This window comes from Protopterus annectens, chromosome 8.part0 (genome assembly GCF_019279795.1).
Source record: "Protopterus annectens isolate FY-2018-M chromosome 8.part0, PAN1.0, whole genome shotgun sequence".
In the NCBI taxonomy this organism is placed as follows: Eukaryota; Metazoa; Chordata; order Ceratodontiformes; family Protopteridae; genus Protopterus; species Protopterus annectens.
Window position 1 is genome coordinate 1886972649 of NC_056741.1, and position 23821 is coordinate 1886996469.

The 23821-nt window shown below is 42.1% G+C and overlaps 1 protein-coding gene across 1 annotated transcript in view; it reads left to right on the forward strand.

The window, feature by feature from the left end:
• The window catches only part of KCTD19 (potassium channel tetramerization domain containing 19), a 955229-nt gene that overhangs the window by 376204 nt on the left and 555204 nt on the right, over positions 1 to 23821 (forward strand). Inside the window, 2 exon segments of the mRNA XM_044079536.1 lie at positions 2438 to 2452; positions 20416 to 20553. Coding sequence (XP_043935471.1) covers positions 2438 to 2452; positions 20416 to 20553 — 153 coding nt within the window.

The window sequence follows — 23821 nt, forward strand, 5'->3', positions numbered from 1 at the left end:
CCCAAAATGAGGTCAGGAAGACTAAGGGTGATGGAGTGTCTATTTTCATTAAGGACAGGCACACCTCCAGACTGGTTTGCCAGCATGATGCAGTGGAACTACTCCAGGTGCAACTGAGAGTTGGCAAGACACCCATCCAGGTTATAGCCAGCTATAGACCCCCTTCCATGACTCAAGACACCCACCCCTCCTACCTGGATCTACTTGACTCCATTAAGGTACCTCCTAACACCCTGATCCTTGGTGACTTCAACTACCCCACCATAGACTGGGTGAACTATCCCTGCACTAATGCAGTTACCCTATGATTCCTTGACTTCATCAGTTCTAATGCACTAGACCAGCTCATCCCATCCCCCACAAGGAGAGATAACATTCTGGACTTGGTTCTCACCAAATGGGCAGTTGCTGCACCACTCCCATGGTATGTTCTTCCCTGGTGAGATCAGATCATTGGTCTTGCCTCATTCAAAGTTTCTATCCTACCCAACCACCCTCCCCAGGCATAACCAGGCTAAACATTTTCTCAAAAGCTGACTACAACCTCCTAAGGGAGGATATCAGTAGCTTTACACCACCGCTTCCACTCTGAAGATGCAGACAACTATGCTGAACAGTATGCTAATGCAGTATACAAGCTCCTGTACAATTGCATGGACTCAGCAATACCCAACAGAATTAAAACCTGCTTCTTAAGGAAATACAAACCAGTCTGGTGGACATCCTCTAATAACAGGCTTTACAACAAAAGGAAGAATAAGTGTAGCCTTTGTGAGTGGATGGGAAACCACAAATTTGTCCCAGGGGTTCTACCTGTATTACTCATAGACAGGGTGACAGGTGCTGACTGAGGTTTCTTTTTTTGAGGATAAACTCTTGGCTAGGCTTGTAAGAGCCTGAGGGCCATTAGCCTAGTAACCTCCTATGATCCTAAGAATGAGCAACAAACACAGAGACATAAGACAGAGCTGCATGTATGTAAGCAGTAGTCATAAATGGTTGTGTGAATAATGTTGCAGTTGCAGTCATTAAACCAGCTACTGAGTATTGTATGCAGAATGATTGTCATTTTCTGCTGCAAAACTGTTTCTGTGGTAAAGAGTGATAAGACACCCTTACTGTCTTTTGAAGGCTCATTGGAATGAGAGTTCAAATCCAGATCTGTGTGAAAATATTTCATGTTTACCAACATAAATGTTTGCAGTGTTGTTAATTTAATAGATTTCTTTTCTTGCTTTCTCATAATTTTCCCTTTTTTATTTTTTTAATGCAAGTGTTTGTGCAGTGTGCAGCTTAGTGCAAACAGGGGAAATGGAGAAACACAATGAATGCCATGTTAAGCTATACATGTCTTATTTGCACGATGCTTAACAGTGCACAAACCTGGACTAGTGGTCCACACTGGAAGCACACAGAACACCTGCAGACAAGAAGAAGACAATGAACAATTTCCAAACAGATACATTCTATTAGTTCTGTTGAGCACCATGCAAACATGCTAAGCAGCATTGCATAGCAGTTAACACACAGAAGTTAAGAATGAGTAGGAAATTACAAAACTGTTATTTAACTATTCCTGTGGCATCAGGTGTAAGTGTAAGGGTGTAATACAGATGGTCATGGGTTCTGATATAGGACGTACAACATATTTTGTACTGTTGTGAGAGTTCAAGTTATAGTAATAGGTTCATAAGTTCTTAGCTGTGTACTAGGCTAATGGCCCTGAAGCCTTTACAGCCTAGCCCATAGAATTGCCCTGCCATTGTGCTGCCTGACTTTAGTTTCCAGTGCCTCTATCAAGCAGAGCTACTGGAGTGATTCATAGGGTGAATTTTCTTTTTCCCATCCACTCATCAAGATTTCTCTTGAAGAGGGCCAGTGAGGTGCTCTGCTTGACATGTACAGGAAATCTATTCCAGAGCATGGGCAGTCTCTGAGTTATGAACCTGTCACTCCAGAATGTTCTATTGATTGTGGTAATGAGGTTGAGATCTCTGGAGTGTGTGGTGTGGAAGGATTGGGATTTCTTTAGATGTAGCATTTCTAACAGCTGAATCAAACATGGCTTTGTAAGTCAAGCAGAGATCGCCTCTTAGTAGATGATATGACACAGAGAATAGCTGGAGGTTTTGAGTCCGTCCATGTAGGACATGTATTTAAGGCCTAGGATCCTCTTCGTGAGGTACTTTTGTGGCCTCTCCAGCTGTTGCATGTGTCTAGTGAGGTACATGCCAAATGGGGCATTATACTCTACGATTGGTCTAATGAGGAAAGAGTAGAGAGAAATGATGACCTCTTTCTTCCTGGATGCAAAACCATAGGTAATGAGATGTGCCACATAGAAGGACTTTCTGACTGCAATGGCAATATGGTGGTCGAAGGAGAGGTTGCTGTCAACCTGTGTCCCCAGATCTCTTATAACACCTGCAGTGTTCAGTGGGCTCCCATCGATGTGGTAATTAATGGGAACTGAGTTTTTCACAAAGGGGATGATGATGCATTTTTTTGGCATTAAGCTTAAGGCCATAGTTTCAACACCAGTCATTGGTCTCAGTGAGGCCTTTCTGCAGAATGTCTGCATCACTTGCGGAGTTAATAATGACTCCCAGCTTGCAGTTGCCTGTGAATTTGGTCAGCCAGAGTCCCTCTGCATTGGCTTGGACTTCCGAGAAGTAGATGCCAAACAAGAGAGGACCCAGGACCGAGCCCTGTGGGACTCCACTCATGACTGGTTGGCAATCTGACTTGGTGTCTGCTTTCATACTGTGGGTTCTATCCGTGAGCCAGTTTGCAACCCACCTAATGATATAAGGGTTGATGCCTTGTTTGGTGAGTTTAACAATAATTCCTGAGTGAGGAATGGTATCGAAGGCCTTGGCCAGATTGAGGTAGGCTGTATGAACTGCCTTACCTTCATCCACAGCTCTGGTGACTGACTCAAAGAAGTCAACCTGGTTGAGCAGGCATGATCTACCTTTTAAAAAACCAAATTGCATTTATCTAGAGTTTGGAGATTCCCTATATCCTTGTTAATTAGGTCCATGATGATGCACTCCATAGCCTTGCATATCAGACTTGTCAGGCTAATGGGGTGATAATTTCCAGAGCCTGTAGTTGCTCCTCCATTATGGTGAGGGATGACTGTAGCAGTGCGACATTCAGTAGGGACAAAGCCTGAGGTGAGGCTGTGAGTGAACAGGGCACACAGATGTGGTGCCGGTTCACTTTGTATTTCATGTAGAACACAACCAAGGATATTGTCAGGTCCCATGGAAGCTGTATTCTTGGCCTTGGACAATGCAGTGCCAGTATTGAGATTGGTCCTTTGTGGGGGTGGGGTAAAGTTGACACTGAATCTGTCAGCCAGTATGTTGGCAATATCTGTTGGCTCAGTTTAGGAGGTACCATTGTGCAGTACCTCAAAGCAAATCTGAATATTGGCATAGAGATTCTTGATATAACTATAGAAGGCTCTGTGGTTGTGCTTAGTGTCTGCCGCAATTCTGCCTTCATAGCTGGCTTTGGAGGTTTTGATGAGGGATCTCAACTTTTTGTTGAGGCTGATAAGGGAATTTTTCCAGTCTTGGGACTTCACCTTTTTCTGCAACAGTTTCATCCTTCTGTTGTAGAGTTTATTAATTGGCAGGGGGCTACCATATTGGCTTCCTTTTTGGGGGAGAGCATCTTGGTTCTGTTAGGTATTGCTAGTTCCATGCATTTATGTAAGTGTTCATACAGTGCATTGGTGTATGATTTGGCAGTCATACCTCTATTTTCCGTTGGCATGGGTGCCATGAAGTTAGCCACCTCTGTTTTTAAAAATCTAAAGTCAGCTTTGGAGATGTTTTTCATGGTGGATACCTTTGCGGGGGATGTGGGTGAGTTGTGGATTTCCATGTTGATTAGTTTTTGGTAGGATCTAACTAGGGAGGAAATGATTATTGGTGTAGAGCAGCGGTTGCCCATGTTAATAATAACCAAATCAAGGATGTTGATTTCTGTAGTGGGGGTAAGAATGAGCTGGTCCAGGGCATTGGAATTGATGAATTCCAGGAAGCTTTGGGCCAGTGCATTGGTGGGGTAGTTGTTCCTAAAAACAGTTGGGTCTTAATAGTTTCCAAGGTGCTTAGAAATTTGGAGTATGAGTCTTGGGACATGGTTGTGGACCTGTAGCAGGCTACAACCTGAATCGCCATCTTACCCAATGTTAGTTGTACCTGGAATATCTCAAGATACATTATGCTGTGCTACTAGTCTGGATGTGTGCATATCCTTTATGAATATGGATATACCACCATCTTTGGAGCTTCGGTCCATGTTCTGGGGCTGAAATGTGTGGAATGAGTTATAGCCTGGTAGCACAGGGGTGCTTTCTACTGCTTTAAACCAGGTCTCCGTTACAGCACAAATGTCAATGTTCTCCATTTTGAGGAGTTCTTCAGGCGAGTGCATCTTGAGATTTCAACTGCTAGCATTGAGAAGCATGACAATCAGATTGCATTTATTTATAGCTGTTACAGTGGTAATTTGGTCTTTGGAACACTGCCTAAAAAAGGCACTATAACGGTGGCAAGAGCCTTAGCCAGTACCCAGAAATCCAGGGGTGACAGATGCAGGCTATCTCTGGCAAAGCATTGAGGTCTGTCAATCATGTCATCCCAAGCAGACATATACTGGATCCCCTTAGAATGACACCAGAAACTTAGCCAATTGTTGAAGTAATTTGTTTTCTGTTTGTACTGTGGTATCATTCTGGGTGATGGTAGGATGCTGCTCAGGGCTAGGGCCATACCTGCCTAGGCCACATAATCCGAGAGCACCACCATGTCTTTTTTCATGTAGTCCAGGGAGGTGCATCTCAGGCCATTCACACCCACATGGGCAATGACAGAGTCTTACTTGTACTTGTTGTGAAGTGACCTGAGTTTCTGTGTTATGTGTTAATGAACAGGAAACTATCCAAGTGTTATTTCAATATTCCTTTGGCAACAAGTATAAGTGTAGGGCTGACATACACATAGTCCAGGGTTATAATACAGGAAATTATAAGCATGTTTACTGCTGTTCCATTTCACATTATGTTAAATATCACTTATAACACTTTATACATAATTATAAATAGTGGAGCTGGTATGAATTATATGTATGAAGGATAAGACACCCCTACTGTGTTTTGAAGGTTCAAGTGTATTACTGAGTGTATACTGTCTACAGTGTTTCTGTAAGTATAATTCTGCTGCCTGGACTTGGATGGCCCTCACACTTAAATAAGACACATACACAAATGAATGTATATAAAAGGACCTTGTCAGGTCACACACGGCAATCTGTCATCTGTATTTAAAAATTATCCATGGCTATGTCTGAGAAGCACTTATTCTGTGGCAAAGATGGAAAATCACCACTGTGGAAGAAAATATTTTGTCCCTTATGCATAGGTTTGAATCCCACACTGTAAAAATCAATTTTGGCAGTGTATAAAACCAAACACACGTGTCAGGTCATGAGATTTATGCCCCCAATATACGTAGGCAAAGTTAAATCATCTAACACTAACAACAGCAGACACCCCATAAACTAATGTCAAGTGTCTGATTAACCTTCCAGTTTCAAAAATTGCTTTCCTCTCTGTTTGGCACTGTTGCTCTCCGGTTAACATCACACAAGCGCTGTTGGTATCATTTCTCAGGTTTGTGCATTACCAGTAAATGCAATAACAGGAATTGATAATAAATCATTATTTCCTATTGCACTGCTTTGGGATTAGACATGACTGGTGTTAGAGGGGAAAGTGAGCAATTTAGGGTGCAGAAGTGGGTTGTTCAGGAGTCCAGAATACTTACTGGGCTCCTGGTAAAGTGCCACAGCCAAAGGCTTCTGCAGGGGGACCATTCTGGCTCCCAGTAAAAGTTTGAGGCTTGGAATAGTCTGGCCAGGGCTGTATCCAGTGTGACAGGCATCTCTAGCACTGGAGAAGAGTGTAGGCACCACTTTAACTACCTAAAAAGGAGTAAGAAGCATAGATTCAACCAGTGGCTTGATGAGTTTCAAACTAATGACATCCCACAGTTGTGTAAGTATGCAATAAAGAGAATGTATAATACATAGAAAGCTAAATATAGGCAAGACTGGTATACATAATGCTCTTCTGTTCTTTTCTTTTTTTTTTTTTTTCTTTTCGCAGCTAATATTGAAATAGTTGTGAATAGGCAAGCCCATGCCGATCATCTAGAAAGACTGAAGGAAGCAAGTGGTATGTATGCAGCACAAGTGAAGTACTATAGTAGCTTTAAAAGTTAAAGAAAATGTTTTTCTTTTCTTTTCTATACAGTAGTAGCAAAGTAAGCATGTATATCCTAACTGTAAAAGCAAGTATGCATGTATATGACTGTAGAACAAACCAAATCTTGGAGTCAAGTGTAAGGTAGTCTGAGGTTGTGGGCTGAAATACCATGCATATTAACTATACAATACTGCAATTCTTTAATAATATTACATTAATTAAAAATATATGCAAGTGGCATAAATGCCATGTTGTTAACTGTAATCTGTACAACTGGACCAAGCATATGTGCAGTATATGCACATTGCAAGGATAACTTTGAGCAATCTGTAATTGCAGCTGCTAGGAAGTATACTTAAATGTAAAACTTCAGATAAAAAAGTTGTATTATTGTGATACTGCATTGTATGTCACATATGATGGTACTAATTTTATATATTTTTTTCTCTCACCCCATCCCTTATCTCTTTTCTTTATTTTCTATCATGTGTCATCAAAATGTCTCCATGTCATCCATCTGAACAAATCACTAAATTCTTCACAGCACAATAAGGTAAGCCACCCCCAGTGGCTCAGTCTGCCCTGCTTCACCAGCTCCAGCACTGACGCCCAGCACATCTGGGACCCAACCTGGCAGTACTGAGTACTGCCTCTGCTGCCCCTGCACTACCTGTTGCCTCAGGTAGCACTAACCTGGAAGCTGGTGCTGTGGTACCCTCCAGGAGTATTGGCAGAATTGGTGATTTCATCACCTGCCAAGAGATTCCAGGGTTGGTCCATGGGGTCATGCACAGCACCATTGGTGTACACCTATGCCTGATGGAGAGGCAGAGAAGATGTCCAACAGAGTAAGTGGACAGTGATAACAGTCCTGCAGGTGAAGACTGGATTCTCACTGCCCCCCCCCCATGTTTGATGGGCATGGGCTTGCGTTGTCCCCCAACCTTTTGTGTCCCTCACCATCCCAGTGTTTGTCTTGTTTGCATTTGCTTCCTCACCTACCCAGCTTACCTGACCCAGAAATACAATGTTCCTCTCTTACTGAAGTTAAAAACAAACAGGCACCTGTCCCACAAAAAACTATTGTCCCACACCTTTGGTCAATTTGGCTATACAACATTATTTCTTTGTTGTTACCCTTCTTTGTGGAGGCGATAGTCCAAATTCAGCTAATATTCTGTACATATTTTCATTTTACAGTGCTGAAGAAATGAATAACTATAGTTCTTAACTACTTCCCTCCTGCACATTCTATATTGTTTTCCCTTTGTTCTTCCCCCTGCTTACCACCCATTTCACTGCTTTCCTGTCTACCCCATTTTGACACCTATAGTCTGGTCAAAAATTGAATCACACACAACACACAAAAGTACCAAAAAAAACACAACAGACCCCTTCACTTTTTGATCTCTATGTTTGAGTAGAGTTTGGCATCATCCACCAGTGCCAAGCAATGGAGAATGGCCCTTCTGTGTTGCAATTACCTCCACACAGTGTCGCTTAAACATGCTGTCCTACGTCAACACACAGTGAATGTGGTGTAAAGGCCATATACTTTAGCCTGGATTGTCGAGAAAAAGTTTCCAAACAGTAAAGGGCCTAGCACAATAGTGACAGTTCTACTGGTAGAGGTTGAGTCACCAACTTTCACAGAATTTGTTCTGTTGGTGAGATAATTGATTAACTATCTAATGACATAAGGGTTAATCCTCATCTGGAAGAGTTTCTCAATGATACCTGAGTGAGGAATTGTGTCCAAACCCTAGGCCAGATCAAGATAGTCAGTATGCACTGTCTTACCTTCATCCAGGCCTATCACACAGAATCAATGGGCTGTGACAACATCACAGATCACCCATAGTGTGACTCAGGACATAGACCCACCTGACATGGTTGGATGCACACTTCAACACACCCTCCAAATGGACTGTGTTCCTGTAGAAGGGTGTACATCAACATGCATCCATCTGAGTTGGGGAGGCCGCACTTGATACATCCTGACTCACCACATCTGTGAGGTAGATCAACATGTCATCATGGGCATTGTCTAAATGGACAATAGTAATATCCCAGCTATGTGCAACAGATATGTGTGAGTTGTTAATATTAGATGCCCTCAAAAAGATCATCAAGGGCATGCATGATGACAACACTATCATCTTGTGGAACTTGACCAGGCCAAGGCATTTGACACAAATCCACAATGATGTATTCACTCAACACTGTCAGATGTGGCCATAAACACCTATATCACCAAGTGGGTAGACCACTGGAACACATACATGACATCTAAATATGTTGAAATGTGTGACATGACCTGTATCTCGGGTCCAGTGATCAGGTCTGTACATCAGGGCTGTCTGCTAGGCCCTTTGTTTCAGTCACAGACATCAAGAATGCCATACACATTTTGTGTCCAAACAGCTATCTGGAGGACTGCAGATTACGGGCAATCATTGACTCCACCTGTGATATTAGTATAATACAGACAGTGTCAACACACATCAAAGATTGCTGCCACAGCCATGACAAAACATGAGATGAAACAAAAACATGGGGGGAATTTGTTAACGTTATGAAAACAAACCCACAGCTGAAGGATAATGTAGCCATTGCACCCTATGAGCAGACCAATTGATATGTGACCTGTGTCCTGAGGTAAACATGGCCGCAGTGGTGAGTATTCCCTTATATGTAACACAACTATTGAGTATGTGCAGGACATCCACATCAAAGGCCATGATACATCCATAGGTCACAGCCTTCATCACACCAATAACTGAGTACAATGCACCCTTCTTCATGTACCTCCCTACACATCTTTCAGTGATGTGTAACTGAAGTGTACCATCTTTGCAAAAGTGAACTCTCACACATCTTATTGGCCATGCCTAGGTATTCTTTTTGTTGCATAAACATTACGGTCTGATGGTACATAACCCCCATCAAGGTGTTATACCAGATGCATGTGTGATACCTGTGATGCACACAGTACATGCATAGATGTTTGACAACACTGATGGCATGGGTTACATTTGTGATAGTATGGAGTGTGCTCTATATATAGGTTCATAGGATCATAGGTGTGTACTAGGCTAATTGCCCTGGAGCCTTTACAAACCTAGCCCATAGGATTGCCCTGACATCGTTCCACCCTACCTTAGTTCCCAGTGCCTCGGTCGAGTAGAGCCACTGGAGTGATCCCTGGGGTGAATTTTCCAATCCACTCATCAAGGTTTCTCTTGAAGAGGGCCAGTGAGGTGCTCTGTTTGACATGTATGGGAAGTCTGTTCCATAGCAACCTGTCCCTCCAGCACGTTCTGTTGATTGTGGTATGAGGTTGAGGTCATTGGAGTGTGTGGTGCAGAGGGATTGTGATTTCTTTAGATGTAGCTTTTCTAACAGAGCTGGATCAGACATGGCTTTGATTGTCAAGCAGAGATCGTCTCTAAGTAGGCGATATGAGACAGAGAATAGTTGGAGTTTTTTGAGTCTGTCCATATAGGACAAGTGTTTATGGCCTAAGATCCTCTTTGTGGGGTACTTTTGTGGCCTCTCCAGTTGCAGGTGTCTAGTGAGGTACATGCCAAATGGGGCATTGTACTCGATGATTGGCCTAATGAGGGAAGAGTAGAGGGAGACAATGACCTCTTTCTTCCTGGATGCAAAACCCTTACTAATGAGATGTGCCACATAGAAGGACTTTCTGACCACAGTGGCAATGTGGTGGTCAAAAGAGAGGCTGCTATCAACCTATGTTCCCAGATCTCTTATAACACCTTCTGTGTTCAGTGGACTACCATCGATTGGGTAATTTATGGGAACCAGGTTTTTCCCAAAGGGGATGACACATTTTTTGGCATTTAGCTTAAGGCCATGGTTCTGTCACCAATCGGTCTCAGTGAGGCCTTTCTGTAGGATGTCAACATCACTTGGGGAGTTAATAATAGCTCCCAACTTGCAATCATTTGTGAACTTTGTCAGCCAGAGACCCTTTGTGTTGGCCTGGACTTCAGAGAAGTAGATACCAAACAGGAGAGGACCCAAGACTGAACCCTGTGGGACTCCACTCATGACTGGCTGACTTGGAATCCGCTACTTTCACACTGTGGGTTTTATCTGTGAGCCAGTTTGCAACCCACCTAGTGATATAGGGGTTGATGCCTAGCTTAGTGTGTTTTTCTATGTTTCCTGAATGGGGAATGGTATCAAACACCTTGGCCAGATCAAGGTAGGCTGTATGAACCACCTTGCCTTCATCCACAGCTCTAGTGACTGACTCAAAGAAGTTGACCAAGTTGAGCAGGCATGATCTACCCTTCACAGTATGAACAAAAGTCAACTATCTTGTATTGATCATAATGTTACATACAGGTATAGCAGTATTCCGCCTAACACTTCAAGCAGATGTTACAGTGTCAGGACAATGTGCTTCATTAGCCTCATAGATTGCTGACATATCATAATAGTTGTACAACTGTGTTCATGCAGAACCATCTATCATCAGTCAGAATTTCATATGTTGTGTCACAGACATGGGATTACTGGTGATAGTATTCTGATATTAGCCATGATTGCGTGTACTTCTTTTACTGTTGCCCATGAGCCTGTAACTGTGTCCCACTTGTTGGAGACCTCTGCTGACATTACAGTCATATTCAGGCAAATCAGTTTGCGTAGCTTCACAGTATGCACCCAACCCCAATTGTATATAACATCCCTGATATATGTCATCTCCACTGTTCATGTCAGGATGCTTATATCACAAACACATCTTCTCCATTGTTATGTCACCTTGTCTGACAGTCACATAATATACATTTTCACTGTGCAGTCCATACTGTACCATGTCAATATGTGATTAGTGTTCCTGCTACAACTGTCTTTCATTTACATGACCTCATCTGCTGCACTTTACAGTGTTTCACCTGTCCTGTTTCCCTGTGTTCATTTCTGCAATTCATTTGTGTGTCATTATTCAATACACATACTTCCCCTGACTGTTTATTTTAAATGGCAGTCGATGTATCCTTACAGATCATTTACACAACTTTTGTACAGAATCCCTGGAATGGGACTCCACAATACTCTGCACTGTGTACAGAACAGTGTCCCATTCCAGGTATTCTGTACAAAAGTTGTGTAAGTGATCTGTAAGGATACATCGCCTGCCATTTAAAATGTGTACACTGTCCTGTACAATGTTTGGCCAATATACATTGCTATATGACAGAAACTGGTAATCATTGTGGCATTCTGAACAATCCTGCTAACCTGGTGTGCTCTAAGGTAAAGACATTTGCTATCTGTGTTGCTTTACAGCACAAAACCACATTTGTTTACATTTAAAGGCAGTATGCAGCTTGAATATGTAATCACCACTGCTGCTCACCACACAAACACTTCAACTCCATATAGGCATCACACGAAGCCTACATGGAGTTTATTGAATCCTACAGATACACTTTGGCTACCACAAGTGTTAATCTAAATTTTTTTTCATCTCCCACTGTATTATTTGGGGGTTCTGAGCTACAGATTCATAATATTTAATCTGATGTTGTCGGTCTTCATTTATTCCTTGACCTGGGAGTTCGGTTCCAAATATCGGAACCAACTTGGCCATTACTGCAGCCCGCAAAGACCAAAATCTCATTCTTAAGTTCTACCCGGAATGCTCATATCCCAGTTACCCCATATCTTATTTGCCACTTCCTGTGACAGACGCATTTCCAACTTGCTCTCAAGCAAAGTTTCATTTTTCTGTTGTTTTTCAAATTTTTGGATAGTCATAAGGTTATTCCTTTCCTTTATATAGTTTTTTGATCTTTCCTTCTACAACCTACCCATTTTTGTGTGATAACCTTTATGTCTCCTTTCTGTCCTTCCCTTATACACTTTGACATATTTTGCACTACCATTGTTGGTAGTCCTTATTTCTTTCCCATTTTCTTCTAGTTAAAAAAAAAAAAAAAAAGTAGTTTCATCTGTTGTTTCTTTTTCCTACATTCGCCATTGTCTATCAGCGGTCTAACATTGCTGGTAGCCTTCTGGGTTCCCTATTAAAATCGCGAAGTTCGACTTACCCTAATATGGAAATGTCGACACATATATGTCGAAACAGGAAAACACCGATCTTCCTGAAGCACGAAATCCGAAATGTCGAATCATCATGGTTGGCCCTTCTGTGGTATAGCTCCATAAGGTTAGTGTGCAATAGTTACGGACCTTAGGGTTAGGGTGCGGGCTAAGGTAAGTGTATAGATAGTAACAGTGTGCGATAGTTATGGACCTTAGGGTTAGGGTGTGGGTTAAGGTAAGTGCATAGATAATAATGTATGTAAGGTTTAGTGTAGGGTTAGAAGTAGGGTTTTGTTAAGTGTATGCGTGTGGGTTATTTATTTTGTTTGGGAATAGCTCTGTAAGGTAAGTGTGCGATAGTTACGGACCTTAGGTTGCGGGTGGAGTACAGTAATGTATGTAAGGTTTAGTGTAGGGTTAGAAGTAGGGTTTTGGTTAGTGCATGTATGTGGTTTATTTATTTTGTTTGGGTAGATAGTATGTAGCGTGCGGTGGGGTTGAACAACTATGACGTTTCGAGATTTTGAATTTCGCGGTTCTGGGTGTTTGGTGTATTCTCGGTTCACGTAATATGTGTCAATTAATCCATATTTGCTGTTTGGGACTTTTGCAGTTGTAATAGAGACCCAGCCTTCTGCACCTTTGGTATTCTCTTCTATCATTGTTAGTAGCCTCTCTCTCTTTCTACTTATTGGTTTAATTTGGCTCTGTTTGTGTCATTTAGTTGTTCAGATTATGTCTGACAAAGGTAAAGGCACCTCTGATTTTAAAAATTGTCAGGAGTGTGGCTGTAAGATGCCCAATTCCAGTGGGAACTCTCTTTGTGTCTATTGCGTGGGCCTGGTGCATTTGCAAAAAGGATTGTTCAGTCTGTCATGCCTTTAGTCACTGGGGCCTGGTAGAAAGGAAGACTAAACTGCCTTTAAAGGCGATGATAAAATCTTCCTTTGAGGAGGCCTTATCTGTTTTTTTCTGGCAAAAGCAAAATGGATGTTTCTTCCCCTTCCTCATCATCATCTTTGAAATTAGACAAACCAAAAAAGAGGGGTTGATCAATGCCAGTTTCTCCCTCAGCACCAACAAACAAAAAATTTTAGAACTTTGGTTCCCTCTGCCACTGCGGAGCCGACAGTTTCTGCAAAGGATATTTCAGTGCCGATCTCGGCACCAAAAGTGTCTTCTCCATTAGTGCCGGTTATCAGCACAGATATTAGTTCAGTCCATAGAGCCACCTTCCATTTTGGCACCAATATCTTTGGTTCCAACTGAATTCACTAAATTTTCATTCTTGGAAAGACCTAGGACCAGATAATACCTATCCGTAGATCTCTTTGCTGGTCAGTTATCCAGCCCCTTTTTGGAAAGACCAAAATCCCCCTCTACCTAGTTAATGCGTTCCACCAAGAGCCTGACAGAAATGGATGTGTTGAGGTTGATGGATCAGCTGTTTGTGGTAAGGGGACTGGCAGGTGTGTCCTTAGTTCCAACCCCTTCGGGTGCCAGAACCCTTCCTTCTGTGACCCCTCCTATTCTTCCTCCTCTAAACTCCTCTGAGGTCTTGGAGATTCTGGCTCTGAGCTTCCCAGTGTCAGCTGTTTTGCTTCCAATGAGATCTGCATCTCCGGCACCAATTTCTACCCTGAGTTCTTCAACTTTGTTGAATCTGGAGAACTCTTGAGGTCGTGGCTATGCTGTCTGTTCTGTGGGGTGGGATTCAACTTTGGTGTTTCCAGAGCCATCTCTACACCTCAGGGCTTCAGCAAGTGTTAGCTCTATCCCAGCTTCAACTTCAGGTGGGGATTTCATTAGAACGGGGAGTGACCATGGTTCTGAGCCAGTCTTTCTTGGTTCCAAGCTTCCTTCCATCTTTAGGGAGGACAGCCTTCCTGGCCATGGAGAGGGCCCTTTCCACTGTGGGAATCAAGTTGGCTCCTTCCCTGTCAGAGCAGTTCCTCGACACTTCCTCTCGTCCAGAGCTTCCTCCAAGCTCAACACCTAGACAATGAGCACCAAAGCCACAGGAGACACCTATTCAGGCATTGTCCTCTTCTGATACATCCCATATTATCTCACCTAGGAAGGTTCCTCAGACGAGGAAGTGTAAGAAGAAACACTTAGATTCCCTGGAGGAATCCATCACAGAGGACACTGACTTTGATGAAGGGGAGGGTTCCTCATGGTCACCCTCAGAAGATGTCTGTTTTGGAGACCTTGAGATCCTTAATCACAGGGGTGGCTGGACATCCCTCTTTTGAGGAATCAGTGTACCTGCAGGCCTTTGGTGCTCAACCGTCTACCTCTTCGGTTACTCCACCTGCTGATGAGCTCATTAATTTTATCTCACGGCAGGTGTGGAAGGCTGAGGACACCATAGAACCTATCCCCAGGAGGCCAGACAAAATTTTAACTGTACCTGAGGACCATCAGTTTTGGGCAATGAGATTACCACTAGATGCCATGGTGGTAGCAGCGGCCACAAAAAAGGAACTGGCAGATGAAATTTCCACTATACATCCTTCCAGTAGAGAGTTTTGGGCAATGGATAGGTTTGGAAAGCGGGTTTATGTTTCATCAACCTTTGCATTTCTGTCTTTGAACTTCATGGCACACTTCACCATCCAACAGCGGTATCTGATTAAGGAGTTATCAGATATTCTGGCAGCCGTATCTGCTGAAGTCCAAGACAAGGTTGCTTCTCAGTTGGCTACGCAAGAGTCCATTTCCAATTTGTTGATGAGGCTCATAGCACTTACAGTTGAAGGGATGACTAGAGCAGTGGGATCTGGTGTAGCCATAAGGAGACACACCTGGAAGCACTTGTGCAAATTTGTGGAGCCATTCAAGTCTTCATTCATCAATGTCCCCTTTGACAGATTGTCCCTTTATGGCCCTAATGTTTGAGAAACATTGTCCAGGTGTGAAAAGGATGGAAAGACCCTTTCTGCATTGGGCGTACATTTTTCTACTCCTCAGCAGTCCTTTTCGAGGAATCAGAGGAGGAGGAGAATGTGGTTCAGAAAACCCGAAGGGCCTTTCTAAGACACACGTGGTAGTGCCTCCCCCAGGGGCAGAGGGAGGAGCTTTAATGGAAGATGCCATCCATGAGGCAGAGGTGGCCCACAAAATCAGGATTCCAGAGATACCATCCCTGGCAAACCCTATGAGCACTCTGAAAGGAGGCCCGATTGCCTTCCTCTGGAGGCAGTCAGGGAACACTTATCCCTGTACCGACACTTCTGGCTTCAGATTACTCCTGATGTTTGAGTGCACAGGATTATAACCTCAGTCTACCACATACCCTTTCTTTTACCACCCCAAAGTTTCAAGAAAATCCCAGATGTTCCACCTAGTCAACAGGAACCAGCAGTGCTAGAAATTCAGAAACTACTAGAAACAAAGTGTTATTCAGGAAGTCCCACCAGACCAGATAAAATCTGGAATTTACTCAAGATTTTTTTTAGTGCCAAAAAGCAGGGGACTGGAGACCAATTTTGGATCTAATTGCTTTGAAGAAATCTATTTGACAAACAAAATTCTGGATGATCACAGTTCAATCTCTTCTCCCATTTCTAGGGAAAGATGATTGGATGTGGTCTGTAGATTTCCAGGATGCATATTACCACATCAAAATGGACAAATGCTACAGGAGATTTCTCCACTTTTGGGTGGGAGCCAATCATTACCAATTCAGAGCCCTGCCCTTTGGTCTCACCACAGCCCCCAGGTTGTTCAGCAAGTGCATGGCTGTAGTAGCAGTTCACTTGAGACTGCATGGATTCCAGGTGTTTCTGTATTTAGATGACTGACTCATTACTGATCCCACCAGACATCTTCTAGAACAAGCAAGAGACTGCATTCTCCAGACCTGCGCCAACCTGGGGATTACCGTAAATTACAAAGAAATCACATCTAACTCCAACTCAAAATATAGAATTCATAGGAGCAGTACTAAATACTAATGCTTGCATAGCCTCTCTACCTTATCTGAGATTGCAAAAGATCAAAAACCAAGTGGAAAAAATTATCAGAAGCAGAACAGTACCCACACGGCTAGTTCTGCAAGCTCTAGATTCGATGGCGGTGACCATCACATTAGTCCCCATGGCAAGATATCACATGAGAATATTGCAATGGCTTCTAGCATCCCAGTGGTCTATTCTTTATCAACAAATGTCACACCAGATTTTGATTACCAGTCATTGAAAGGAAGACCTAGCTTGGTGGATCCAATGAAAGGAAATTCTCCTGGGCCGCCCCTTTGTCGTATATCAGCCCCAAGCCTTAGTGACCACAGATGCCTCCCAGATGGGGTGGGAGGGCATTATAGCATTGCAGACATTTCAAACTACTCTTCCTCTAGGAATGATTGCGATTCAAATGGACAATATGTCAGTAGTTTAGTACATCAGCAAACAGGGAGGAACCAAGCCATACCCCCTTTTGTCGAGAAGCATTCAGAGCCTGGCAGTGGGCACTCTCTTCCAACCGCTTTCTGATAGCAATGCATATTCCAGAGAGATCTAATGTGATAGCAGACAAAATGATCAGATGCATTCTTCTGCCACATGAGTGGTCTCTCAGTCCCAGAGTTTTGAAAAAGATCTTTCTTCATTGGGGCCAGCCTGTGACCTTTTTTCATCATCCCTGAACAGCAAGTGCAGCAGCTACTTTGCTCTCATCCCTCCTCAGGAGGAGTCCTGGAGAGATGCTGTCCTGCACAGTTGGCCCTCTGGACTCCTGTATGCCTTCCCCCCCTTCCCATTAATTCCTCAGTTTCTAAAGAAAGTGACCAGGTTGAAGAGCAAAGTAATCCTCATTGTTTCCTTCTGGCTTTGAAAGATTTGGTACCCCTTTCTCTGGGGTCTATAGTATAATCTCCAAAGGACAAAACCATGAATGCTCATATGAGCGAAAACAAAGAACATCAAACTCCTTATTGTAGGGGGCTGTGCCCCTCACACCCCCGCTAACTATATATTCCAACTTCGAGATCGCACCACAGTGAGGAAAGGGCAAATATGCCACTCTCCACTGTACCGCGATCCCAAAAGACCCCCTTTGATGTCCACCATTTTCACTCATATGAGCGTTCACGGTTTTGTCCTTTCGAGATTCTGATATAAACCCTTTCTCTGGCCTTATCTGATTCAATGACCATGGGCTCTGCACCCAGATCCAGATCTCCTATCACATGCAGAGGGATTAGATCACCCAAACCTTCAAGACCTCAAGCTCATGGCTTGGCTCTTCCAGTTCCATTGATTGCCCGGCATAATAAACTTTCTTCCCCAGTTCATTGGATTCTTTTGCCGTGCCACAAGCCTTCCTCCAGAAAACTCTACAATAGTAAATCTGGGCTCATGAGAATAACACTGATCCCTTCTTTGCTCCTATCAATAAAGTCTTGGAATGTTTAGCTTTACTGTTTGAAACAGGGGCCTCTTCCTCTACCGTCAGGGTTCAACTAGCAGCTATCTCAAATTTTTATAATGGGTTTAAACAATGTTCTTTAATTTCTCATAGCATTTGCAAGGCATTTTTGAAAGGGACCTTGATTTTAAAACCCCCATATAAGGATCCATGTATACCTTGGGGTTTAAGCTTAGTTTTGCAAAAATAGTTCATCCCCCTTTGAGCCTGCTGCCAACTGCAACTTGAAATTCTTGTCTTGGAAAACTATATTTTTGGTAGCAAAAACTTCAAGCTTTATCTTGCAAACCACCTTATTTGAAATCAAATAAAGACAGGGTTTCATGGAGAACAAATCCTTTCTTTTTACCAAAGGTGGTGTCAGAAAAGAATATCAATGAGTCAGTCAATCTACCAGTATTTTTTTCCAATTACTCAAACAAAGGGGAGTACTGTTTGCATTTACTAGATGTTCATAGACAATAACACTTCTGTCTTCATAGAACAAAAGACATAAGAAAGTCTGACCAGCCATTTGTTTCCATTGCAAGTATTAAAATGGGCAAGCCAGTTACCAAAGCCACTTTATCTACATGGCTAAAAGATGATATTTCCTTTATATACAACAAGAAGAAAAATGAATTACCTGAGCCTATTAAGGCACACTCTGGCAGAGCAGTAGCTACTTCAGCAGTGTTCCAGTCTAACGCTTCCATGGACAAGACCTGTGCGTCAGCAACATGGACTACCTCTCATACCTTTATTACTCATTACAAGTTGAATTTGTTCTCTAGGGGAAGAGCAGCATTTGGTTCTATGGTGCTCAGGAATATCCTTCCATGAATCCTCCCAAGATCTAAGGTAGCTGGTGATTCTGTCTCACAGGTCAAAATAAATGAAGATTGACAATATCAGATAAAGAAGTTATGTACTTACCATAACATTCCATCTGCTTTGTCCATCTTCATTTATCCTTGACTCCCCACCCTTCATCACCCTTCAATTCATTCCTCTTGGTGGAATGATTTATGGTCCTAGATATTAATTTTTTCACCCATGACATCAGATATGGTCTCCATGAATGGACGGCGCAGTGGTGCAGTGGTAGTGTTGTCGCCTCACAGCAAGAGGTTCTCTGGTTCAATTCTTGGCTGACATGCCTTCTGTGCGGAGTCTGCATGTCCTCCCTGCATTTGTGTGGGTTTCCTCCGGGTGCTCCAGTTTCCTCCCACGTTACAAATATGTGTCTGAAGCGTTTCTCCCCCGGGCCTCTGCTGAAAATTGGCTTTGTTCCAAGTCGGACTTTCCCTGTAAACAAATGTTAAATAAATAGATAAATAAAAATGAAGGTATTATTAAGATTATAATTTATGTCTTTTTCTATCTGCAAACCCGATCTGAGGTAATTGGGAGAGGAGCATTCTGGGTAGGACTTAAGCTCGAGAGTTTTTGGTCCTCAAGGGCTAGGTAATGGCCGAGTCGGTTCCGATATTCAGAACCAAACCCACAGGTCAAGGATAAATGAAGATGGACAACACAGATGGAACACTATGGTAAGTACATACTTTTTTTGTTTTGTTTTACTATAAATCTTGATTACCTGTATCAAGTGTTAATGTAGATTTGTTTAGTGCTTCACAGTCTCCATAAAAATGATTTGTATAATTTGAACCAGATTCCAAAAGAGTTACTCTCAGTTTAAAAGCCTGCCAGAGTTCCAAAAGAGTTGCTGTCAGTGGAAGTGACTTACTTTGGTATAAGGCCCATCAGTAAACAGGCTTACAGTAGGGCCAGATTCCAAAAGACCTGCAGTCAGTGTAGGTGACCAGAATAACTCACTTCCACTGAGAGCATTTTTCTTTTTGTAATCACACCCTCAGTCATGTATAAGAAGGACTAATTGTCTTCTTAAGGGGTTCTTTTTGAAAGAACTGAAGAAACTGTGTGCCAGCAAGATGTATATAAGGAGGGTGTGGACTTGTATGTCCATGCATTCTGCAGTGTGAGATGCATACCTAAAGGAAGGAATCTGCTGCTTTTAGAATTTTGTGGGAGATGAAAGAGGGAAGGTGGTATATAACTCCTATGTTAGGATTTACTGTCAGAGGGACTGTTCATCAATGTAACATTTAGGAAAGATATATATTAAAAATGCTATCTATTAGGCTAAAAGCAAAGGAGAGATGTGAAAGTAGATTTATTGTTATTACAGGCTACAAGTCTGCAGTCTGAGGTTTAGCTGACGGTTTAGTACTCATCACTTACTCGCATCATATGGTCTGGAATTGTACTTTTATCTGGTTTTGTAGCAGGGATCTACTGCTGTGGATATTCTACCAATAAGTATCTAAACTACATATGTCAACAAAGGTCAAACAGGAAATTCTTCATCACTGAAGGAATATTAAATAATGTTTTGTTTAACATCTGATATCAGTGGAAATTTAAATATTCATAACTATAACAAAATAATTATAGTAGTCCTTTCAGTTTTAATTTATAACTAAACCCTGCTTATACATGTTTTTTACAACACTACTGTTTTCATATCTTCTTTTAGGTGACTCAAGCAAAAGACCTAATAAATCAGTTCATTCAGTACAAGATATTAAAAGCATCCATTCTGCATGTCAGAGAGAAAGCAAACCACCGTATGTCTTGGTCTTAGACCTGTTGATAAAATACCCTGATTCAGCACTGGGGCAGCTTCATATAGAGAGCAGTTTAGATGGGAGCAGACTGTACATTGTTGGCAATGGTGTGTTGTTTCAACATGTCAGGTAAAAATGCATCTTCATAATAATGAAGCAGTTGAAGATTCTATGTTTGAGATGTCTTATCTGCATTAAAGTCTATTTTTTTAGTCATATTAGTAAACTTGCAGAACTTATGTTGCTTACTAACTGTTGTCTGTGTGATTTTCTCATTCTTTGTTTGCCAGTCTTGTGTCAGGATTTTAAATTACCATTCACTCGGCTTAAAGAAAGACTCATTTTGTTAAAATTACCTAATTCTGGCAACCAGCACATTCCCGTCCGTATAAAATAAATTTATATAAAATGACACAAACCTAAATGAAAACCTGACCCCAAAACAGGTGTAAGTCTTGTCATTGAGTGTCACTGCTGTCTCATGTGGAAATTGTTTATGACATGACTCTTATAATATCTATTGCATTTAGTAGAACAACTATTAAAATTAAGAGCCAGCAGCTGTCGAGAGCTGTTTTGCTCCCCAAAAGTGCTGCCAGAGAAAGGAAACTTTGTTTTTTTGGGGAACTAGCTCAAACCAAGCTGCAGCCACTGATACTTTATCCATGATTTAGAAAAGGTCTCTGAAACAAGCTCTTGTAGTTTTCTTTTACAAATTAAATGGGGAAAAAAATAACAGAAAATAAAATATAACATCCATAACCTTTAGAGGGAAACTCAGTCTTCTTCTTCTTCTTCTCTTTCGGCTGTTCCCTTTAGGGGTCACCACAACAGATCATCTGTTTCCATTTCTTCCTGTCCTCTGCATCTTGCTCTGTCACACCAACCACCTGCATGTCCTCTCTTACCACATCCATAAACCTTGTCTTAGGCCTTCCTCTTTTCCTCATACCTGGTTGTTCCATCCTTAGCATCCTTTTCCCAATATACCCAGCATCCCTCCTCAGCACATGTCCAAACCAACGCAATCTCGCCTCTCTGACTTTTTCTCCAAACCGTCCAACCTGTGCTGACCCTCTAATATACTCATTCCTAATCCTGTCCATCCTTGTCACACCCAGTGCAAATCTTAACATCTTTAACTCTGCCACTTCCAGCTCTGACCCCTACCTTTTGTCAATGCCATTGTCTCCAACCCATACAACATAGCTGGTCTCACTACCCTCTTGTAGACCTTCCCTTTCATTCTTACTGGTGCCCGTCTGTCACAAATCACTCCTGACACGCTTCTCCACCCATTCCACCCTGCCTCCTCCTGCTTGAGGGAAACTCAGTGATGTTCTTAATTAGTTCACTGTTGCAATAACCAGTACATATGGAATGTATCCACCTTCCTCGTACATAATACATCTGTCCTTACCATGAGCAGACTTGCCAATATAAGAAGGACATATAGACATGCCAAAGCTCAGAACATTTTTGCTTTATCAAAATTCACATCAGCATTATGTCTGGTGTTTCTGTATGGTCATCTAGAGCACAATGTCTCCGGGCAGAAAAGTATTCCACTGGGGACCTTTCTGATGTCCTTTCAAGTTTTTTTTCAGAAACCTGTTTGTAAGTAATTTGCTTGGGAGACTGGTAGGAGTAGGTTAAACTCCCATTACATTTAATTAGAGAATCAATGTCTTCAGCACTTGGTGTGAGTTGCTGTGACCTCTTCCTTCTCAGCTTCAGACCTTCTCCATCAGATGAAAAGAAGTGAAAAGTGTCAAGAGAGGTGAATGACAATAATCATAGGCCCTCTTTTCTGATATAGTCTGTGACTGATGACTCCACTGAGCTGTCATAGCAACCCCAGGTCATCCATGTACATTTCCTGTGCCTCTGTAGTGTGGCCTCCTTTGGAGTCTGTTATGGCCCAGGTTCTTTGCATGTCTTATTAGGCTGTATTTTTGGCTGGGTCAGCAAGAAAGGGAGGACAAAGGATCATTGTATCTGATGATGAGGAAGGTGTCCACCAGGTTCTTCGAAGGAAGGATGTTGAAGGCATGCTCATGGTAGGTCAGGCCTTTGACTTCAGCCCCAAAGACCATATGTCTAGACACTCCTAAAATAACATACACAGAAGACTAAACATATCTCTCACTGCAACCCCTGCAAGCCAGTAAGGCAATAAGGAAGACTGGTTTAATTTTTCTGAAGAACTGTTTACAACTATTCAGTCCTTTCCATCCTTTTTGCCTGCTTTTTCCTGTTCACTTCCCACTTCTACCCCATTAAGAGGAAGAGAGTTCCTTCCTCTTCTGATGAAGAGGAACTCTATGATCCTGACAAGGAAGGGCTGGGTTATGCCTCCCAAATTCCTTCTCCCATGGATATCAATCTGAGAGATAGGACATGTTATCCTCTGACTCACCTAATGATGAAATTTCTTTTGTGACACAGTGGCTAAAATGAAAGACGTTTTCAAATGTGAGGATGAAGAAGTTTCTGACTGCCAGAAAATGGGCTATGAATTGCTGAATTTGAACACCCCTAGGTCTATTGCTATACCTCCTGTTTTGGAGGCTCTGAAAAAATGCATTTTTCTGCATCCTCAATGCCATAGATTCTTGGCCTCCAGTCCCTAAAAAGCCTGACAGGTTTTATAGAGTTCCTGATTCTTACAAGTACCTCTACAAAAATCCCTTTGCTGACCCTGTTATCATATCTTTGAATGCTGACAAAGATGGTAGAACCTTTCTGTCTTCTTACCCAATTGCTAATGATAAAGAAGGCAGAGTACTTGATAGTCATGGTAGAAAGGTATGCACTTCTGCCAACTTAGCTTTTAGGGTCATTAACTACCAAACTCATATATCTAGCCAAGTTCCTTTTATCTGTTTTGAGCAACATGGGACAAACCTTAGCCAGTCTTCCTAACTCTGATTTGAAAGTTAGTGTTTTGGATGTGCTTAACTCTGCCTCTCACGAACATAGTTTTTCTTCTCATGTATTCACATATGCCATTCTCTACTAACCGATCTTCAATCTCTCTCATCTCTTATAGTCTTTGCCAACTTATTAATAATCCTTTTTTCAAGTAACCACCGTCTCTTTTTATGTCTTTTGAATTATTGCATTTTCTTTTCTTAAATCACCTTCGCTTCTAGCATTCTGTCTAAATTGCTTCTAATTTAAACAAATTAAGCTTAATTCTCTCACTAGACAACATTACTATTTCTTCAGCTGCTCTATCTTGCATTTATTGTATTGTATTATACTTGTAAAAATAATAGCCTTTACAAGTCTACTAGGAAATCTTATTTACCTAAGTGGAAAATCTGTTGGATGTCAAAATAGAAGGCAGGACCATAAGCAGGGGCACCCCTTTTTTCCCAGTACAAGTTTAAAT